The 19,823-nt window shown below is 36.5% G+C and overlaps 1 protein-coding gene across 1 annotated transcript; it reads right to left on the bottom strand.

Moving 5' to 3' along the window:
• Positions 1-1,110: 1,110 nt before the first annotated feature.
• Positions 1,111-18,483, bottom strand: LOC127632652 (protein Wnt-4a). Its single transcript, XM_052111360.1, has 5 exons — positions 17,947-18,483; positions 5,727-5,962; positions 5,422-5,553; positions 4,352-4,494; positions 1,111-4,209 (listed from the first exon to the last, which is right to left on the bottom strand). The coding sequence occupies exons 1-5, from the start codon at positions 18,021-18,023 to the stop codon at positions 3,739-3,741; spliced, it is 1,059 nt and encodes a 352-aa protein (XP_051967320.1). The 5' UTR covers positions 18,024-18,483; the 3' UTR covers positions 1,111-3,738.
• Between the last annotated feature and the right edge of the window lie 1,340 nt (positions 18,484-19,823).

Here is a 19,823-nt window from a genome sequence, read left to right as displayed (position 1 = left end):
ACCCCAACCCAGAAAATTAACCAACAGTGCAGTAAAAAAGTAATTTTAGAGAGAAAATTCCACTTCTGAATTGCACTCACCATTTTTATATGAATGCGATAATTTCCTGGTTCCCTTGAGACCAGAACCCATGTCTCGGAGGTTGCTCACATTAGTAGTGCTAAAAGGAAATGTATTAATGATTGAAGTGATGTCAAATGTCTAATGGGGGATTGTCAGTAATTTGGCAGAATGGGGTTGATGTCAGGGTACATGAACATTCGGAAGCAAAATGTTGATTTCCAGTGTCATGTTGGTTTGTCTAACTGCAAGACCATGCAAAGCCGAACTTAAAAGAGTAGAGATATGTTTTAACTTGTGCTTTATCTTTTGGTCAAACCCATTAAACATATATATTCATGGAGAGCACTATGGATGCTTTTCACAGATTTTAATGATGCTATTCTGCCTTATTTAGCGGCGTAAATCTAATACATTAATCTGGAATTAGTTAACACTGACATAATGATGTTTCTAATACAAATGTGGAGAAAATGACAGTAACTTTTCTGATTGTCGTTACTCATCGCTCTCTAGTGTCTTCATTTGGAAATTTTGGAAACGTAATATTACCGTTTTTCTTTTGATGTTGGAGAAAATGTTTAAGCTAAAATTATATTTGGCATGGACTTCAGTTAACTCCCATTCACCACTATTGAAGTTTTTCCTGCAATCAAAACCCCGAAGTGTGAAAAATATCCATACCGTATGTCCCAGCAGAAAATATCACATTTAAATAAATTTCTTGCTGTTCCAGGCTGTTTAATGCTTGTGCTGGTTTGGTGCTTTTTTAGCTGGTGAACCAACATAGCCATGCCAAATTTAGCTAGTTTAGTGTGCTGTAGACAATGGTCTTTTAATGAAGCTAGTTGACAAAGAATGTCTTGCTGGTTAAGCTAGTTAAGAAGCCTTTTGGAGACAACAACAAACCAGTGTTCGAAACAAAACATATACTAGCGGTTACCAGTAATGCTGGTCTTTTCAAAAGGGTGTGCTTCCATATTTTCTCATTTTCAAAAAGCAATGAGGTACTTTCACCCAACAACAAGAAACAGCACAAGAATGTCAGTCTTTGACACAGCATATATTTCAATTTAACATACATTCATATGAAATATAGTCCTCTTCAGTGTATAAGTCTTTACAAATCTATGTTTCTTTAAAGCATACTGGATAGCAGTTTTTACTATAGAAAAGCTTGGTGTTATGGTATTGTACATATTTGCCATCAATAATTAATTCACTTAGTCTGTTTAATCGAGCAGGGAATGCTGGGAAATTTGTGCAGTTATTTGGTACAGTATGTGCATCTGGAGAGGAAAAGTGCTAGAGTCATTGTGCACAGAATCCATATCCCAAGCACCCCAAGTCAACGTGAGTAAACAATTTTTGTTAGCCATTTTTGCTTTGCCTCGGATGCAGGTTCAGCAACAGTGATTTGCTTGCTGACTGTGTCTGAGTCAATAGCTTTTTAACTAATGACTTAATTCAACACAGTTTTATTTTCAGAACACTCTTTTTCAGCAGTTAAATCAGAGTTTTCTTAACTGCCGAGTGAAAGAGCACGACACTTGTGATATTTCCACTTCGTCTTGATTGGAGCTTGTTTACATCCCTACAAAAAGAGGGGACTTTAATGTTTGTATACGGAAGACCAAAGCTGTACATTATTGATGAGTGATTCTGGAATTCAAGCAGCATTACAGCTATACAGGAATGAATGGCCACAAGTATCTAAAAAATTCTACTTTTTCTTGGAAAATACACTGCAGAAAACCAATTTCTTACTCCTTATTTTTGTCTTGTTTTTCTGTTAAAATATCTCAAAAACAAGATATTAAGTCTTGTTTTCACAGAAATCGAACTAAATTTTGTGAGATTTACACATGAATTCTGGGCTCTCTATCGACATCTGTGGTTGAAATGTAAAAATGCAAATTTTTTGCTAGTTGCTAGTTTAGTTGCAGAGAACAATAATGTTAGAAATGTATATTTATATAATCTTCTGTATGGATAAATCTCATGGTTTGAGGCATATTCATGGTTGCCTGTGATCACCATGGCAAAGCAGATCTCACTAGCTACACCAACATCCTACAAGACGTATATCTAAAAAATATGTAATCTAAGCAACTAAGTAGCATATCTGCCGATGTTGTTTTGACCTACAGAAAATGTACAAAATAAATTATTTTACAAAATTTCAGGCCAAATTTACTATATGCATGTACATGCAGGCACTTCCTGTAACTGAAGCCTAATTTTGTGCATTGTTGCGTTACAAAATGTTTCAGATCGCAAATCATAACCCAAGGTGAGAAGTGCGTGTTGCATTCTCAACACTGACACAACTGGCGCTATTGCATGTATAGCCTGAATTAATTAAGCGAACTAATGTCATGACGGAGCAACAGTTTGAACAAAAAATAAAAAATATTGCAGAGCAAGTAAGTGAAAGTAAATATATTTATTGCAGCTTACCTGTATAATAACTCGTACAGTTTAATGAAACAAACTTTAAAAGCAACTCTATCGCCCCTTGAGTACTGATGATTTTTACCACAATAGTAACGCAAGAACGCATGTAGGCAATGCAGTGTACGCATACTTGCTCAAGGTATGTTTCTGGCCTTAGGCAATGGTAAATTTAGATAACGATTGCTCTGTCAGATTTGACCTTCTTTATTTATTTAACTGGCATGATGTAAGTGCGTAAAGATGAATAACGGAAGCGTGAAATTTTCCTGCAAATCAAACCCAACAACTCTGAATGAAAAATCATTATCGTAGGCGTACTGTAATGACTCTTGCTTAAGGCAAGAACGCCGTTTTGAACACTGATTGTTTTATGGACTGGCTCAAAAAAGGTATTTTGTTCATTTCTAATGGAAAATCAAATGTGAAATTGAAGAAATCTACGTAGTGTAGCGTTAAAACAAGAAAATCTAACATTCAAAATTATTTGCCAATAGGTTAAGAAAAATAAATGTAATTCAAAAGAGGAAAACAAGTTTATTTTTCTTAACTCATTGACAAAGTTGTTACTCGTTTTGAGCATAAACCTCACTAAATTTTGTTATAATTTCAGTATAATAAATTTAGGTCATTTTGCTTTTATAACAAGACAGAACAGTTTTTGAGTAAGAAAGTGTTTTCTTTTTTATTTTATTTTTTTGCAGTGTAGATGTACACCTGGACTACATCTCAATATGTAGTGTTTGATATTTCTGTTCAATGTCCAATGTCCATCTTTCGAGATGAAATCCCAAAGCAGCATTAACAATAGAAAGGCTTTTAGAGCCAGTGCCCCAAACATGACCTTTCTCCATATTCATGTGCCCCTAATCCGTTTGGGTCAATTTCCAATGGCACTCCCCTGGCACATGTCACATTAAAGATTCACTCTCTATTTGATTCCAATAAGTTAAAAAAATATATATATATAAAAAATAAGAGCAACCACAATCAAAAACAGAACAATGAGAGAGAAAAATACTCTCAATTGGGTCTCAAAACTACAGTATATTTGCCCCTATATTCTTATGTCTCATGTATGACATGTTCTATCATTTCATGAAATGTCCAGGAATGTCTATGTCTTCCCTTCTTGCATCTTGTATTAGTCTAGTTTCCCTGGGCTTGTAGAGAAGTGGTGCTGGAGGAAGAGGGACCCATTCCAGAAAGTTTGGTAATTTTGGATCACCGACACGTGTGCATCTCTACCATCTTGCGGCACTGTTTGCATTTGACGTAGCAACACCAGTGGAACTTGCAGCTGCATCTGTCCACCACCTCCACCTCCTCTGTGTGGAATCCTCGACCGCAGCACATGAGCTCGCAGCCATCGATGGCCTTTGAGGTCTTGTTGCAAAAGCGTCCTGCAGTTCCCAGTAAACCTGGCGTTCTGGGGTCATGTTCGCAGAAGTCTGGGCTTGGGTCCAGGTACACCAGATCTTCATCGGTGTGCGGTTTGAACTGTGAGTTCCGTGGAACCAGAACCTTGGTGGTACCCACTTTTCGCAGCTCCACTTCTGTGGCTCCGTCAAATTTCTCCTTTATAACATTGCCCACTTTGCGGAAGGGTGGCATGGCCTTCCAGCAGGTCTTCACCTCGCAGGAGCCTGAAACACCATGGCACTTACATTCCACTCTCATGTGGTTCAGAATTGCCTTGAAACCGTAAAGAAGACATTATTTATTAACTAGGTAGGTAATGTGTTAAAGCCTAGATTGTTTAAAAATCAATAGTTCACCCAAAAATGTATTTCCATTTGGTAATAATTAAATGAATAACTTTAAAAATGCCTCTTACCTTCCTTCCTGCCTCATTATTATGAAGGTTCATTAGGGCTCTGTTGGATGACTGTCCTTTACTTCTTTCCCTTACGTCTACAAAAGACTGTGAAAAAGCAACCCCATAGGCAATGTTGTCAGAGCATCCTGACCACTGGAAACCTGTTGAGAGGAAGAGAATCAAGGACTGAAAAAGCTTCACAAGAAATCTCAGTTGTTGCCAACATTCTCTATAGTTTCTCCATTTATGTGAGGGGTGTCTCTTCAACTTCGGACAATTTTAGCCCTGTGGACTTCTTGAAAGTGAAGTCTATTTAAAACATTTTCACACCCACTAGTGCTAACAAGTCCACTAACTTTTGAAAAAGCTTTATTAGGTGCAAATTATTTGGTGTGGTGGAAATGATGCAACAACTGTGGGGCATCCGTAATTAAAATAAATTAGAGAACTAATTTTAGCACAGTAAATTTCGAAAGGCTTGATGCTTATTTCACTCTTTGTTTGGATTATCATACTGTAGTTTTAAACATGTAATAATGTATCATTTTAATGGATTTTCATCATAGTTTAATATTGAAAGTCTGGTTCAAGGCTGAAACAGTAAAATCTGTACATAAAAGGTATTTGAAAAGTTCTAAAAATAGATGATAAAGGCATGATAAAAGTTCCCAATTCAATGGGGATGATGAGGATGATTTAAATGAGACATTTAAATGCAAGTAAGGAAAAAGGTGAAATCTGTTCACTTTCATTAAAATAAACCCCTGAGATATGAAAGTGCCCAAAGTTGAACAAACACCCATAAATGCAATACAAATGCAATGCTAATTAGTGACAGATCAATAAATCTGCATACATTCTGGATATTATAGACATCATGCCAAAAAAAAGAAAAGTTTTTTAAATTTCAGAATATCTGTTTGCATCTCAAATTGCTTATAGTGAATTAAATTCAACTAACTTATATCATGTTATACTGTAGGCTCTATATCAACATTTTATCAGTCCTCATCTATGGTCCTCTATAATTATCTGTATCGGCATTTGCCTTTGAAAAATCTGTATTGGTATTGACAAAACAGACTTACCCTCTGGACTGACACCATGTACATTGCGGTCACATCCACACTTGTCAAGCTCCCCGCTGCTGCACGCCCGAGTCACTGCAAAGGCTACACTGGCAGCAGATATGGCGTACACAAAGGCAGCTTCTCTAGTACCTGTGACATAATAAAAACAATTAAGAATCCACTTGTTTCAAAGGAATAGTTCACCCAAAAATGAAAATTCTGTAATTTAAAATTTTTGTGCACCTCAAACCCTAATTACTCTATTCTGTGAAACAAGTTTTGAAAAGTGCATGTTTCAGACGGCAGGAGTGGTGATTACTTACCTTGGGTGACCACCTTTCCAAAGACAGGAACACTCTCTAGCGTCGAGCAGTTCCAGCGTCTGTTGCGGAACTGAAACTGGCACTCGTCAATGGCAAGCTGCGCACCCCTGCGGACGGCATCCATCACCTCCACATTACGCTTGCAGATCTGTACCTGCCTCTGAATGAGTCCCCGGAGCTTCTCGCATGTTTCTTCATCAGAAATACTTCCCACTGATGACAGCTTTGCCAGGTATCTAGAGACACACCAACAGACAGGCAATCAATATATGATTTCAAATGTTATTAAATATAGACTTTACAAATCAAGTCACTTTTATTTGTTTAGCACTTTTCACACTACATATCGTAAATCAAGCCTTAATGTCTTTCAGCCCACAGTGAGCAAGCCAAAGGCGACTGTTGCAAGGAAAAAGCTCAATAAAACATTAAGGTTGTCAAGAGGTAGTCTTGTTTTAGATTTGTATCTAGAGGCAAGAAGCTTTTGTAGCTGCAAGAAGGAAGTTCAAATATGGTGTGCACGATTTGTGCATGCTGTTTGACGAAAGATATCAACCTACGCATCATTCCACAAATTCTGTGACCCCCTTACTGCTTTGTGTTTGTTTAAGGGACTCCAAAGCACAAACTGCACTAACATAAACTGTGGCCTTCCCTTCCCATGTGGTTCTTGGAAGACTGTGCTTGCGGATGAGGTCAGAGAGATGTTGAGAGAGAGAGAGAGACGTATAGACATTATCTTCTCACATCACCTCTAGGGCCATGAGGTCAGGGGAAGCACTCTGAGATGTGAGGGACAGAAGCATCACTTTGAAGGGTCTGCCAAGCTTACTCGGGTTCATCTCTTTATGGCACCTTATAAAAATAGGTATTTTACCTAGCTCAACAGGTCCTTGACAAATAAGGTTCTCCAAGATGATACAAATTAAAAAATCGCAGTTGAAAACACATGTGTCAAGTTTGTAGAAACGTAATCTTTGTGTCCATTTTGGATTCATATATTTAAAAAAAATATTTGTTGCATTTTCTACAAAAAAGTTTACTGATTAAATTACTTTAAAAATGATAATTGGTGTAAAGATATTGAAATACATTCCTTGAAAATTTAATATATATATATATATATATATATATATATATATATATATATATATATATATATATATATATATATATATAACATACAATGTATGTCTCTGTATGGTTACACAACTTTTTTATTTTTTTACTTTAAATCCCTGAAAATATATCAGAATGACTTTGAACACAGACATTGAAAACTTGTTCATCATAGTAGAGGTAGTGATTGTTTTGTATGAATTGCATTTTATGTTTTTTAATTTTGTAGATCTGGACAGAAAAAATAATTGCTCTGGGACACTTAATGGGACAGGCGTAGAGGCTTTTTTTAAACTTGAAAGAGGTCATTAAAGTGTGATTCATTATCTTCAAGAACTGGTGAAGATCAAAGTCTTTAATGTTTAAGGACTGAGCAGATGCATTTATAGTGGGTTGCGTGCAGGAGCTGTTTGCATGGGTCATCATGGAAGGGTTTCTGTTGTGTGAGTTGCCATTTGTTTCTAAATGTCTTTTTTGTGGTTCTGAGTAATTGGAAAGTAAGCCTATGTGTATTAGGGTGGAAAGATCTCAGGATGGCTTTGAAGGTGCTGTGTTCCATACTGTAAATTAAATGTTAAAAAGAAAAAGAAAAAAGGACAAGGTATGGCATGGTTTGTTGGCTCAAGACTAATTCTCAAAATCAACACAGATCTGACTAGGCTCAAAATCCATGCATCGCCTTTGTAACCCCTAAGGATGCACCAATACAAAATTAGTGTGCCGAAACGATATCGGATAATTTAGAACAACAATAGTTTGGTAGTTCAGCTTGTTTTAGGCTACATTTCAAATCACTGATAGTTAATGGCACAACTTTGAAAGAAATTTAAATAATAACTTTATTCTCTGTCTCTACATGTCTTCCATATCTCAGAGTAACTGGTCTTGGTTATAAACAAAACACTAAATCAAAAAGCACATTATTAACTTGCATTTACATTCTTAACTCGATTCTGAATAAGCATACTGTCAAGCTCATATGAAAGTGGTAAGATTTCTAAATATTTCTGAAAGAGATATTTTAAACTCACATTAACTAAATTCTGAAGCTATTTTAGCTGAAGCAGCCTCCGCTTTAGTTTAACAAACTCATTGTCCTTGCTGTGTCAAGTTTTATGGTAAGAAATCAACTTAATTCTTTAGTCACCTTGTGAAAACTAGCAGTGCAAAGCTTACAAATTGCAATTCTGCTGTCCTTGTCACCCAAGTAATTCCACTTAAGAGACATTTTCTTTCACACAGCACAAGTTATAAGCTTATTGTCCAATGCGTTGTTCCACCTCCTTTTGATTGACAGGAAATAATCGACCGTGATCAGAGGCTGTTTAAAAATTTTTTATGGATGTCCGATAGCCCAGATAACTGCCCAACATCAACATCGGTGCATTGCTAATCACGAACAGTGTTGAGGTAATGCACTAAAAGTAAATGTGTTACGTAATCAGATATTTTTTCAGACTAATGGGTAATGTAACGGAATATTTTTTATTATAGACCATAATATCGGAGTTATTTTTTAAAATAAGTAACGCATTGCTTTTGTACTCCTCTCCTTTCCCCATATTGTGATAAATCAAGAGTAAAAGTATGCAACTTCGAGGAGGGTCGTGAGGGGCATTGTAGTTCTAGAGAGTGGGTGGCTTCCTTGAGATGTTCAGTGAAGTTGTAGTATGTGTGTGTTTGATGGCCATTGTAGTGTGCGCATGATGGGTACTGTCGTTCTAAAGAGTATGAGCCATGCTTATCAGTGATGGGCAGAGCACAACAAGTCTTCTTTTAGCCCACCCTGACATTTATGTTTTAAAAATGGCAAAATATTAATGTTAAAGGAATGTAAATCTCAATGCTTCAGTGGAATCCAGTTGTACTCATCATTTGCAGCGGTGGATTTAAAAAAAAAAAAAAAGGGAAAGGGCGAGGCTCAGACACGCCATTGCCTTGTTGTCGAGCGGATGACAGCTGCTCCTCCCTGGGCGGACAGCAGCGAGTCCTCCGACCCCTGGCGGATGGAATGTCCCTCTGTATCTGGCGGATGGTTGCGAGCCCCTCCACCTCTGCCAGCAGCTCCACTGCCCCAGGCGGCCGGCAGCGAGCCTTCCTCCCCTCGTGGATGGCGGCCGTTCCTCCACATCCAGGTAGCCAGCAGTGAGTCCTCCGACCCCTGGTGGATGGAACGTCCCTCTTTATCTGGCGGATGGTAGCGAGCCCCTCCGCCTCTGCCAGCAGCTCCTCCGCATCCAGGTGGCCAGCAGCGACTCCTGCATCCCCCAGCGGACAGCCGTGGCTGCTCCTTTGGGCAGATGGCAGTGGTGAGGACTTCATGACAGCGCATCCCTCCTCCTTCCCAGGTTTTGGAACCAATGTATCAGGGTTGAAAATGAGCAAGGAGGAGGCAAGAACCGGCTGAACAGTCAAAGTAATATTTAATGTAAACTTAAACAATAAGACACAAATGCACACACGGCAGCTGTACGTGGCTCTCTCTCTCCCAAACTGCCCCATCTGGCTGCATTTATCCCTCTCCTCAGCTGATTAGCCCGCCCTCCTCCTCATCACAGTAATTGTTTTAATTAATTTAGTTACCATTTTAAGGAGTAACGCAATATTCTAACAAGTTACTTTTAAAAGAAACGTTACTCAACACTGGTCACGAAAAAGGCAATGTTGGGATAAATAATCAGCCTTGATCATCGGCTGTTTTTTAAACAATTTACGGATGTCCGATAGCAAAGATAATTCCTTTTATAAGACGATACTAGTAACAATGGTGCATTGCTGGTCACAAAAATTTTAGTTATTAAAATTGTAATTCTTGAAAAATAAATATTGGCATACTGTTGGCATGAATAATCAGCCTTGATCATTGTCCGTTTTAAACAAGCGGCTGATGTCTGAAAGCACAGATAATTGCTTTTATAGGCCAATACCGATACAACTGGTGCTGTGTTAATCAAGGAATGTTTATCTTGTAATTCTTGAAAAAACAAGTTTTAGCAAAATGTTGGCATAACGTTAGCAAAAATTGGCTTTGATCATGAGCTGTTTTTAAACAATCAGCCGATGTCCAATATCATTGATAATTGCTTGTATTGACTGATACTAGTAATGTTGGTGCATTGCTAGTCAATAAATGTTTATCTTGAGGTTCTTAAAAAAATATTTCCATTATGTTATCAGTAATGATCAGCCCTTATTATTGGCTGTTTTAAATAATATACCAATGTCCAAGAGCACAGATAATTGCTTTTATCGGCGATACCAATAAAATCGGTGCATTTCTCATTAAATATTAATCTTGAAATTCTTGAAAAAATTATAGTCGCCTTGATCATGCTGTTTTTAAACAATATGCTGATGTCCGAAAGTGCAACTGCGTAGATAATTACATTTAACAGCCAATACCAATGATCTCAGTACATTGCTAGTAAAAAAATGTCCATCTTGTAATTGTGTGTATTTATAGTAGTGTCTTCAGGTCTGCTATATTTCAAGGGCTCATCTTAACTGGTCCCATGCTCTTTACATACTCACGCTATTCTAGAGATAAAAACGGCACATCTAAATCCTAGTGGCTGGGAACACCAGATCCTACCCCTCTCTGCTGTTGACAAGCTGATTTGGTGGGCCAAGGCTGGGGCAGATAAGAACTGAACACCTCCTTGTCCACAAGACGGTCATGATAACATTGTCCTATTTGTCCACAACCCATGCGTCCAACCAGTGGATGACATCACCAACCAGATGCGCACACATTGTCCTGTTTTTTGTGTTGTTTTATGTGGGATTACTTAGCTCTTTCAGAGGTTGATTGAGTATCGTTTTATCATGTGAATCATCTGTTCACTATTGCATGCTTTTTAAGCTAGCATGCGTGTTTACAGCTTTTGTTTGTTTCGCTATTTGTATATGACCTCTGTGATTGTGACCTAATAATGAATCTGGCAGCCAAATGGTGAAGGAGGGCTGCCCTTTCTAGCTGGATAAATGCAGGAATATAGTGTACAGTATCAGTGCCAGACACTCTCCTAAGACTAGCGTCTTTATAAAACTCACGATTTTGACAAACAAATTCCTGAAGCTGCACATTTGATTCTTTGTTTTGAAACTTTTGTCTGGGAATATTATTGTCCCAGACCTTGAGGAACACAGAGTCATCTTGTTTTCATTGCTTCCCATTTCCTTCTCCCTGTTTTCCTCTGTATCACTCTTCTTTATTTTCAAATAGTGGACTTTACTACTCCCTCAACTAAGGTTAGGAAAGCTGTGGGATTTTGATGCCTGGAAAGTGAATAGAAGATGCCACCCTTTGCTGTTTCTGGGAGGTTTTTGGTGGAGCAGTCCACCTGGAGTGTGGTGCCTACTTCCTTTGTGTCATGTTTGTGTTGAATTACTCTGCCCTGCCCTCCGAGCGCTGTTGGCTCCAGATGGCTTAGCGAAGCACAACTTAGCACGCAACCAGGCCATACGAGAAAGTTTGGAAAAGATAGAAAGAAAAAGAATAAGACAAAGTGTGCCAGGCTGTATATACAGTATCTACTCGCCTCTTAACTGCTGTCAACATATAAACAAACTACAAGCTGTGAAAGAAACAAGGTCCCTAAAAGTTCTTGGTGAGAGAACTCGGCATAAAAGTGGAAAGTTTCACTTTCTCTGTACCTGTTTTTTTGTTTTGTTTTTTTAATAATCAAACTATGGCTGTTGGCATTTCCAACAATTATCGCAATATATTTGTAAAGGTAAATATCATCCCTGTACATGCGACTGACATCAAATAAAAATGCGTGGTACGGAGTGCAAGAGCCACAAACTCATGATGTTTATAACAATATTTGATATTTACATATTTGTCAGTTGTGCGTCAGAGAACACTCATGTCTGTGTATTAAAAGCTGTGTTGAACGATAAGGGCATTTAAGGGAATTTATCCCTCCATTTTAATTATCACTACATTCCACAGCCATTTAAAGACATCAGATGTCTGTCAGCAACACCAAGGAATTTCTTTACACCATAATACTATATTGTAAGTATTTTTTTATAACACAGCTTCACTATTACTATTGCTCATACTTTGGGTAAGCCTTTTTTTAAAACCCCTAAACTAAGGCTGAACAATTAAACAAAATAAAATGTTTATCACAAAATGACAATTATTAAATTGCTATAAGCTGTTATTTAATTAAATAAATAAATAGCCTGCGTGTGCTGCTTACTTAAAAGTTTATGTGTGCTGTTCTGTCTGTATTGTATTAGTGTATTACACATTCTTAGTGCGCATCTGATGCTCATCATATAGTGTTTTCAGTGGTTTCAGAGCGGTTCTATGCGCACTCCACAATTCCATCTTGTAACAGATGTGCTCTGAGTTTTGTTCAGTTTGCTTACATGTGTATTAGGATTTAAACTGCTACAGATTCACTTTAATTTCACTTTTGTGCAAAAGCTGCTACAAGTTAATATACAAATACAAATTTGATTACCCCATGGCACTGGGTAACTGTGGACAGAGGAGGATATGTTAAAATGAGACATTATACAACTGTAGTAAATTTGATCTTAGCTACACACAGATACTCAAATGTCTTCCTGCAGTTGTCTGCCAAAATAAAAGCTTGATGGTTTACAACTCCTACGTTTAACTGAACCGTGTAGCAATGCCCCATGCATGATGTTATCACATAAATATTTTACTACTGAATAATAATAATAATAATAGTCAAGTTGACTGGGTTCCAAAAATATAAATCTGAAAAGTGGGCTGAGATCCCATCACAAAGTGAAAAAAAAAAACAAAAACAGGTAAACAGTAGAATGGTACAATGTGAATATAATTAAGGCAGGATGTTTTTTTTTTTTTTTTTTAAGTGAATTTTATTTAATTTTTTTCTGAAATAGTTTTGTGCTCCCTTGCAATACATTTAGCATTCCCTTGCAATAAGTTTAGTGTTTTATCGCAATAGATTGAGCAAACCTTATTGGGAGGGCATGCAAAATTATTTCAGAAAATAAAGAAACCCCCCACCATGTCCTCTAAGGGTCCTCTCAGTAAAAGTGAAAGTTTTCTTTTAGGAGGATTCAAGTAGCCTAAGCTGTTATTGTAAATATTAACAATATTTTTTTAAAGGTGCACTTGTGTCATCTTGGACATACAGTGACACCTAATGTTTGGATGCAGCATCATTTCAAATCAATAGATTTCAGTTAAAGATGCCATTGTAGAATTTCACTTTTCACAATCGGCCATGATTAATTTAATCCAAGAGTAAATGTGTTTAATAACAATATGGTTACTTAGATTAATGGTGTAGTATTCAGCTGGTCATGTGATGCTAAAATGGCAGCCCCCATGACGGTGCCCTCCCCCATATAGAATAAAACAGCTTTTATAAGGTTACTGATATGACTAGTGTCCTCATCTCGTGTGAGTGGTCATGATTTTATACATACATGTCAAAACTACAATTAATTTCTTTAGAAGTAAAACTTTGAAAAAATGACTAAATGCACCTTTAAATATTCACAATATCACTTAATGTTCAAATCGTGCAGCCCTTCCTTTAACCAGAGATTATTTTATATTGAGATATCAACCTCAACGACATTACCATAGGAGAGAGCATAAAGGTTCAACTTGGATCATGTGAGTCTTTTTTAGGCAATCATACTGTGTAATGGCCCTGACATCCATGAATCTTTTTCAAAATGTTACGACAGTAAATCCCCTTTGCCGATACCATGCAAATTAATAGGTTAAGCCATAAACTGACACCTCCCTGTCGCAAAATCCTCTGCTCCCCCTGGGTAGAAGGTTTCATCCTAAACTTTAGCAATGTTAGTTCAAAGCTGCATGTGGCTGCACATTTCTGATGTTGCTTCTGCTCATACGGAAAGAATATCTGTACAGATGCAGACCTAAAAGTGTGGGAAAACATTGAGATTTCTTGAAAAATTAGAAATGAGTTTTGCATTGAAAAGCCAAAGAATAATCCAATAATTTCAATTTTCTGTTCAAGATGCTGCTGTTCATTGCAAACTTTCCAACACAGTATTGTGTGCATCATTGAGATTATAAACAAGATGACGTCATCCAAAAGGGCCCAAATGTGAATCAAACATCCATCACAGAATGCCGCATGTTTTCAAAAACAAATGTGCCATTCTTGTTTAACTTTGTTTCATTCTTGTTTAACTTTGTTTCTCTGAGAAACAGCTCTCAGTTCCTCGATACCTCAGTGACTCAGTGGTGTGTTTAAGTTTTGTAGAGCGAACCAGGAAACGGCACTTGTATACCAAAAAGTAATTCAGCCGTTTGCTCTCAATTATAAGTTTGTTTAAAGTTACAAGATGCAACGCTTAGATCTGCAAGACTAGAGAATCTGTCTTTAACTCTAGAGGGCAGTGTTATCACATTTATAGTCAATATCCACAAAGACTATCACTACAAAAAAAATAAATACATAAATAGGCCTACATAAAAATATAATTGTGAAATAGAAAGTTTTAACTAATTCATCTCAATCATAAGGGTCGCATTTGATGTTGAAGAGGAAATCATGTCATTACTGATGCCGTTTTGTAGCTGGAATGTAATACTTAAGCTTGTTTCTGACTATTTCAGAAAATGTATGAAGAAATATAAGCATGTTTAGTGAGTTTGACAGTTTGTTTGTAAAAAAATATTTCAAAGTGTGCCTTAACAACATGAGACTTAGAGATAGGAACATTCTATTTTCATTTGATTAAATCAATAAATTCAGCTTTTTCATTCCGCCGCAATGATTATTAGTAAGAACTTTTGGACAAAATGTGCTTTAAAAATCAAATGAAAAAAATCATAATAATAATAATAAAAAAATGCATGCACATATCTTTCTTCATTGGAACATGAGACATGTCAAATGCATCTTTCTGTGGTCTTACTGTGTATACAATCTCCCTCTTTTAATATTCGTCCTGACATTCATCTTTCTATACCATCTTCAAATATTTGCCCTCAATTGACTTCATAATAACAATGAAAGTTGCCTATTTTTTTTTGTCAAATTAGCCTTTTAACAGGCTGGTATATGACTGGAGGTATGTGACAGCAGGTTTTACAACTTCATTACCTCCTTGTCACTGCTGTTATTTGTGTTATCAGCCCTTGGCGCCAGGATATATTTTACATTAGGGTTTTCTCTCGTCTCATGTTGCTCATCTGCTGCAAACTATTTATTGTCTGTCCTGTGCAAAGGTTTCAACCTCTATTCTCTGCATTTAATGCACAGAATAACTCTATCACTTGCCCAAACAAACAGAGGATATATGTCCTAAATATTATTCAAAAGATTTGTCACATTTGGAGATGTCATGGCATGTGCACTTCTGTGACCTCAGCACCCCATAAATCATTAGCATCTTAATTAAATGTATAATATGTAACTTTAATCTGTGTTTAGTTCTGTAATTATTTATGATGAAACTAGAAAAATAAGGTTTGACAAAAAGTATTAGACAGACAGACAGAAAGAATATTAACAGGTTTGTCCAGCCAGCATAATGACAGCTGCTTGCTTCACAAAATGTATGTATTGGCTATTTTGATTTTGTTTAACTGCACTTTGGGGCGAAAAGAAAAAGAAAAGAAAGAAAGTGACGCTTTAGGAACTGTCATGAACACATTTGTAATCAAAAGTTTTCAATGCAACCTTCTTTTATTTATGTTCAGATCCCTAATTACTGATTAAAAACTTGACACTTTAACAAAACAACCGCTAGTGGTGAATAATACAATTTTATAGACGATCTCAGACGTCAGTCATTGTCGCGAGCGTGTGTTTGCATGAGTAAGCGCGTGCTGTTGATGGAGGTTTGAAGGTGCGCAGGTGCAATTGAACAGCTCTCGTGACCTGCACCTGCACATCTCAAACACTCCATACAGGTGCTGAAGGAAAAGCTCACGAATAATTGATTAGCACATTTCACAAATGAAAAGGTTTGAGCTCGACTTCAAAACAATCAATTATGGATGTTGAGAAAATAGTTTTTTAATGTCATATCATTTATATGAATGTTTTTGCACGTTTATTCAGAGCGCAGTTTAACTGAACACAGTAACTTACGTGCTTCTTTAAAATATATCAAAGGAATACGAGACAAAACAGCACATCTTTACCTTTCATCTGCTTTAATTTAAAAAAAATGACACAAAACATAACAGCAAGTTAACGTAATCTTAATCTCTTCTCATGTATAAGACAAAACATGAAAAGTAAGTTTGCTAAATCAGAGCTTTCATCTTCTCTCGTTTTAAGATAATAAATAACAGCTAAATAATTCCAGAATAGAGATTTTAAGAGTTTAAGTTTTACAAAACTTGCAACAATGTTGCATTAAATGTTTTTTATTGAAACCAAGAAACCTTAAAGGGGTTTAAGCTGTTTCAGTTTAGAAGATATACTTCAAGAACATGTTTGAAGTTGCCTTCATGCAACGAATTTAATAATAATAATAATAAAGTTTTTCAAATTGAATAATTTTGCTATAATAGTAGATGAACTGTGCGACTTTTTGCCATTCATCTCAATGACCAAAAGTGGTCCAATTTATACTATTTTTTGTCAAATGTTATGTCGGTTCCTATTGAGCAATATTCTGAGAATATCCCCCTTTTTAAAGAGACAAAATGTGAATCTTCTAATGCGTCAATGCTTTTTGAATATTGCGCAAATTTTAGTCATGGTTTAAGTCTTTTTTCTTTCAGTGCCAAATATACACAAATGTATATAAGCTTAACCTTACCGTTTTATTTACTGCTGTATTCTACACATACTATGTGCTCTACTTAAATAATATGCGAGTTTAAAAATTCAGACCAACCCATTTATATCTTAAGAATTTGTTCTAAATCGATCAATTGAAAACAATCTTGAAAAAGTTGACTAAATAGCATATATACAGAATTCTATATTCATGAAATTTAACTACACACATCAGACATAATATACATTTTCCTTAATGTACAATGAAAATGTATAGCTTCTTGATGCGAATTGCTTAACAATACAGCTCCAAATCCACTCGTTGCCCATAAAACATTGAACATGCGCATTTTCTGTTTGGCACACACAACTTGTGTAATGTCGGTGGCTTCCTGCTAATACCTGTCCTGAGATAGTGCTGGAATAGTGTACAAACTCTCGTCAGAATGATCATATTTTGTAGACAGGTAGGAGGTTTTCCTTGTGTGCAGCGTGCCTCTACATGTCCAAGACCTGTCACCACGCCTTTAGTTAAAAACACTCTTCCATCGAAAACTGAACTGCATCTGGATAGATTAAATCATGAGCTATTTCTGCCCTAGGGATGTAGATAAGCATATTTTTCAATACCTAGAAATGCACACTTTAACATTAATTTGGCCTTATCCAACCATGCCATTCGCGTTCTAAAGCATGAAGATATCAAAAACATATCGTTAATTAATCATGGCTTCTTTTTGCATTATCTTGTTGACAATTAGATTAAAATATGAATTCATACAGCTCACTTAAGTGCTGTAAATATTTTAAAAAGTGCTGTTATTACTGTCATATCCATATAATGCTTTCTGTGCTGTGCGCAACCAGCGCCGAGCGCAGCTGTGCCTCATGGACAACAGAAAGAATAGGTAACGATCATGATATCAGTCTCCAAATAACCAATTTAGTTTCCTTATATTTTCTATATTAGCTTAACTACATACAATAGCTAAATATGGCCGTTTTATTTACTATTACTCACTATAATTCTCATCCGAAGTGTGCAAACGCATCTAAACTGTAATGCATTGTGCGCTTTTGTGAACATACATTGTTGCAAAGACCCTATAAAAGTGTTTTAAACTCACTCAAGTCAAATAACTCTAGAATGAACAAGTGTCTTATTTGCATTTAGTCATATTTTAGATTGCAAAAAATCAACAAAAGTCAGTGCAAATTGTCTCTGAAATTTTGCATTGATGGCATTTGACATGCAACATTTAATTTGAGGTAACTGACTGATTTTAACTAGTCATAACAACAGACAACATATACGTCAAAACATATGAGTGACTAAGAAACCGTGATTTGTTTTTACTTACAGCCAGTTGCTTGCATTGGCGGAGAAGAGCGCGAGAAAGAGCATTAGCAGTGACCTTATAAAATACCCCGATGACATCTTGAGAAAAAGGGGATAAAACAGTTAAAGGTTGGTGGTATGTAATCCTCACGAGGAGTTGATCAGGGCACCGCGATGCTGGCTGCTGAAAGTCGCATGAGTTGATCCCTTCAAAAAAGTGATTAATCCATCACTGCGCATCCACTTTGGATTAGATGCATGGCTGTCTGTGTCAACAGTTCTTGCCTCCTCATTTAAACAAATGCAAGAGCTCAGAACTAAGCTTATGTGGCAGCAACCTCACGCCAATCAATATCCACTGATGCGATGTCTTCACAGCTCATGCAACGGTTTCCACGGTCCACTTTTGCGCAGTAACACAATCAGGTAAAGATGAACCAAGGCGTGCCGGTAAAGTGACTTTAAATGACAGTCCTGGTTTTGTGCATGTTATTAATTAATCAAAACCTTAAGTTTTCATAAAGTTTTCCTCAGTTTGATGAGCCCAGTAGATGCCACTCTGAATTCAGGCAGAGAGTGAATGCTGAATTTACCGACTCCAGGAGGGTTTGGTAGGGGCGGTGCGACATTTGGGGGAGGTTTTGATGTGTGAGAAAGGAGATAAAGGCGGGTTTAGTGCGTGCATTTTTTTTTCTTACTCTTGGCTGCCAAGTATTTTTTTTAGAGCTCTCCAGAGCTACTCAATACGGCCGTAGTCGAGGTTTAACCGCTTATACGTTTTGGCAAGGTGTATTTTCCCTGGCCTCAGTGCCCCCCTAAACGCAAGTACTTTGTGGTTAAGATGCTATTTAAAGGCTGTCTCGAATTCTGAGAGTTTTGTGCAAAAACAGACTGGAGACATGTATTATTATTGCTATTATTAAATGTAATATTTAAATATACAGTATAATTTTTGGGTACATTATATGCCTTTTAATGTAACATCTAGGGTTACAGAAATGTGGATTTCAATAGTCACTTCCCTAACAAAATTATACATAGGTTTACTGTAGTAATATTTTTAAACCCATGTATTTTATTATTTTATATATCTATTTATTTATATTTGGTGGAAACCATGGTTTTACTATGATTATTTAAAAAAAAAAAAAAGGTTTTTGGAGGGAACCATTAACCATTTTTTTTATTAGAGTAAGACTGTATAGTATCCATATAGCAACATGGTTTTACTACAGTAATAATGTGATAGCCATATAGAAACCATGGTTTTACTACAGTCATTTTGTGGTAATAATGGTTTTACAACAAATGCCAAGGTTAAACTATGGATACTGTAGTAAAGCCATTGTTAATTTTCGTAAGGGTTGGTGACAGCATCTCTAGAAATAAAATAAAAAATATTCAAAGATCAAATCTTGTTGGCCTCATTAGGTTTACTTTGATATATATAAACTTTTTGTTAGTGTTTGCATTTAATCAACATGAACTCAGTGGTGGTGTATGTTGAAACATTTTGGATTGTCCTTTTCAGCCAATTCAACTTCAGCAGTTATCAGAGGAGTTCTTACTTAAGCGTATCGAGTAATGCTGTGTGCAGTGTGTATTTGTGTTTTACATGCTATGTATGCAATAGAAAACCACAATCATCCTTATATATTGGAAAATATTGTGTCATTTTTTTTATCTGGCAAGTTTAGGATAGACAAGTTGGTTGACTGTGTCTCTCGTTGACCAACAGAGGGAGAAAGTGAGTAACAATAACTGTTACTTTTGTGAAGGCAAGATTGGTGTTGCCTGGTTGTCTGGATCTGTGAGTTTGTTAAGAGGCAATCTTAAAAAATGTTAATCTTCACACAACCAAATCGATGATGTCATCTTCACAGTCTTACATTTGGCCAA

The sequence above is a fragment of the Xyrauchen texanus genome, chromosome 39, assembly GCF_025860055.1.
Source record: "Xyrauchen texanus isolate HMW12.3.18 chromosome 39, RBS_HiC_50CHRs, whole genome shotgun sequence".
NCBI classification, from domain to species: domain Eukaryota; kingdom Metazoa; phylum Chordata; class Actinopteri; order Cypriniformes; family Catostomidae; genus Xyrauchen; species Xyrauchen texanus.
Note: the sequence above shows the minus strand (reverse complement) of the source record. Positions and strands in the feature narration are given on the sequence as shown.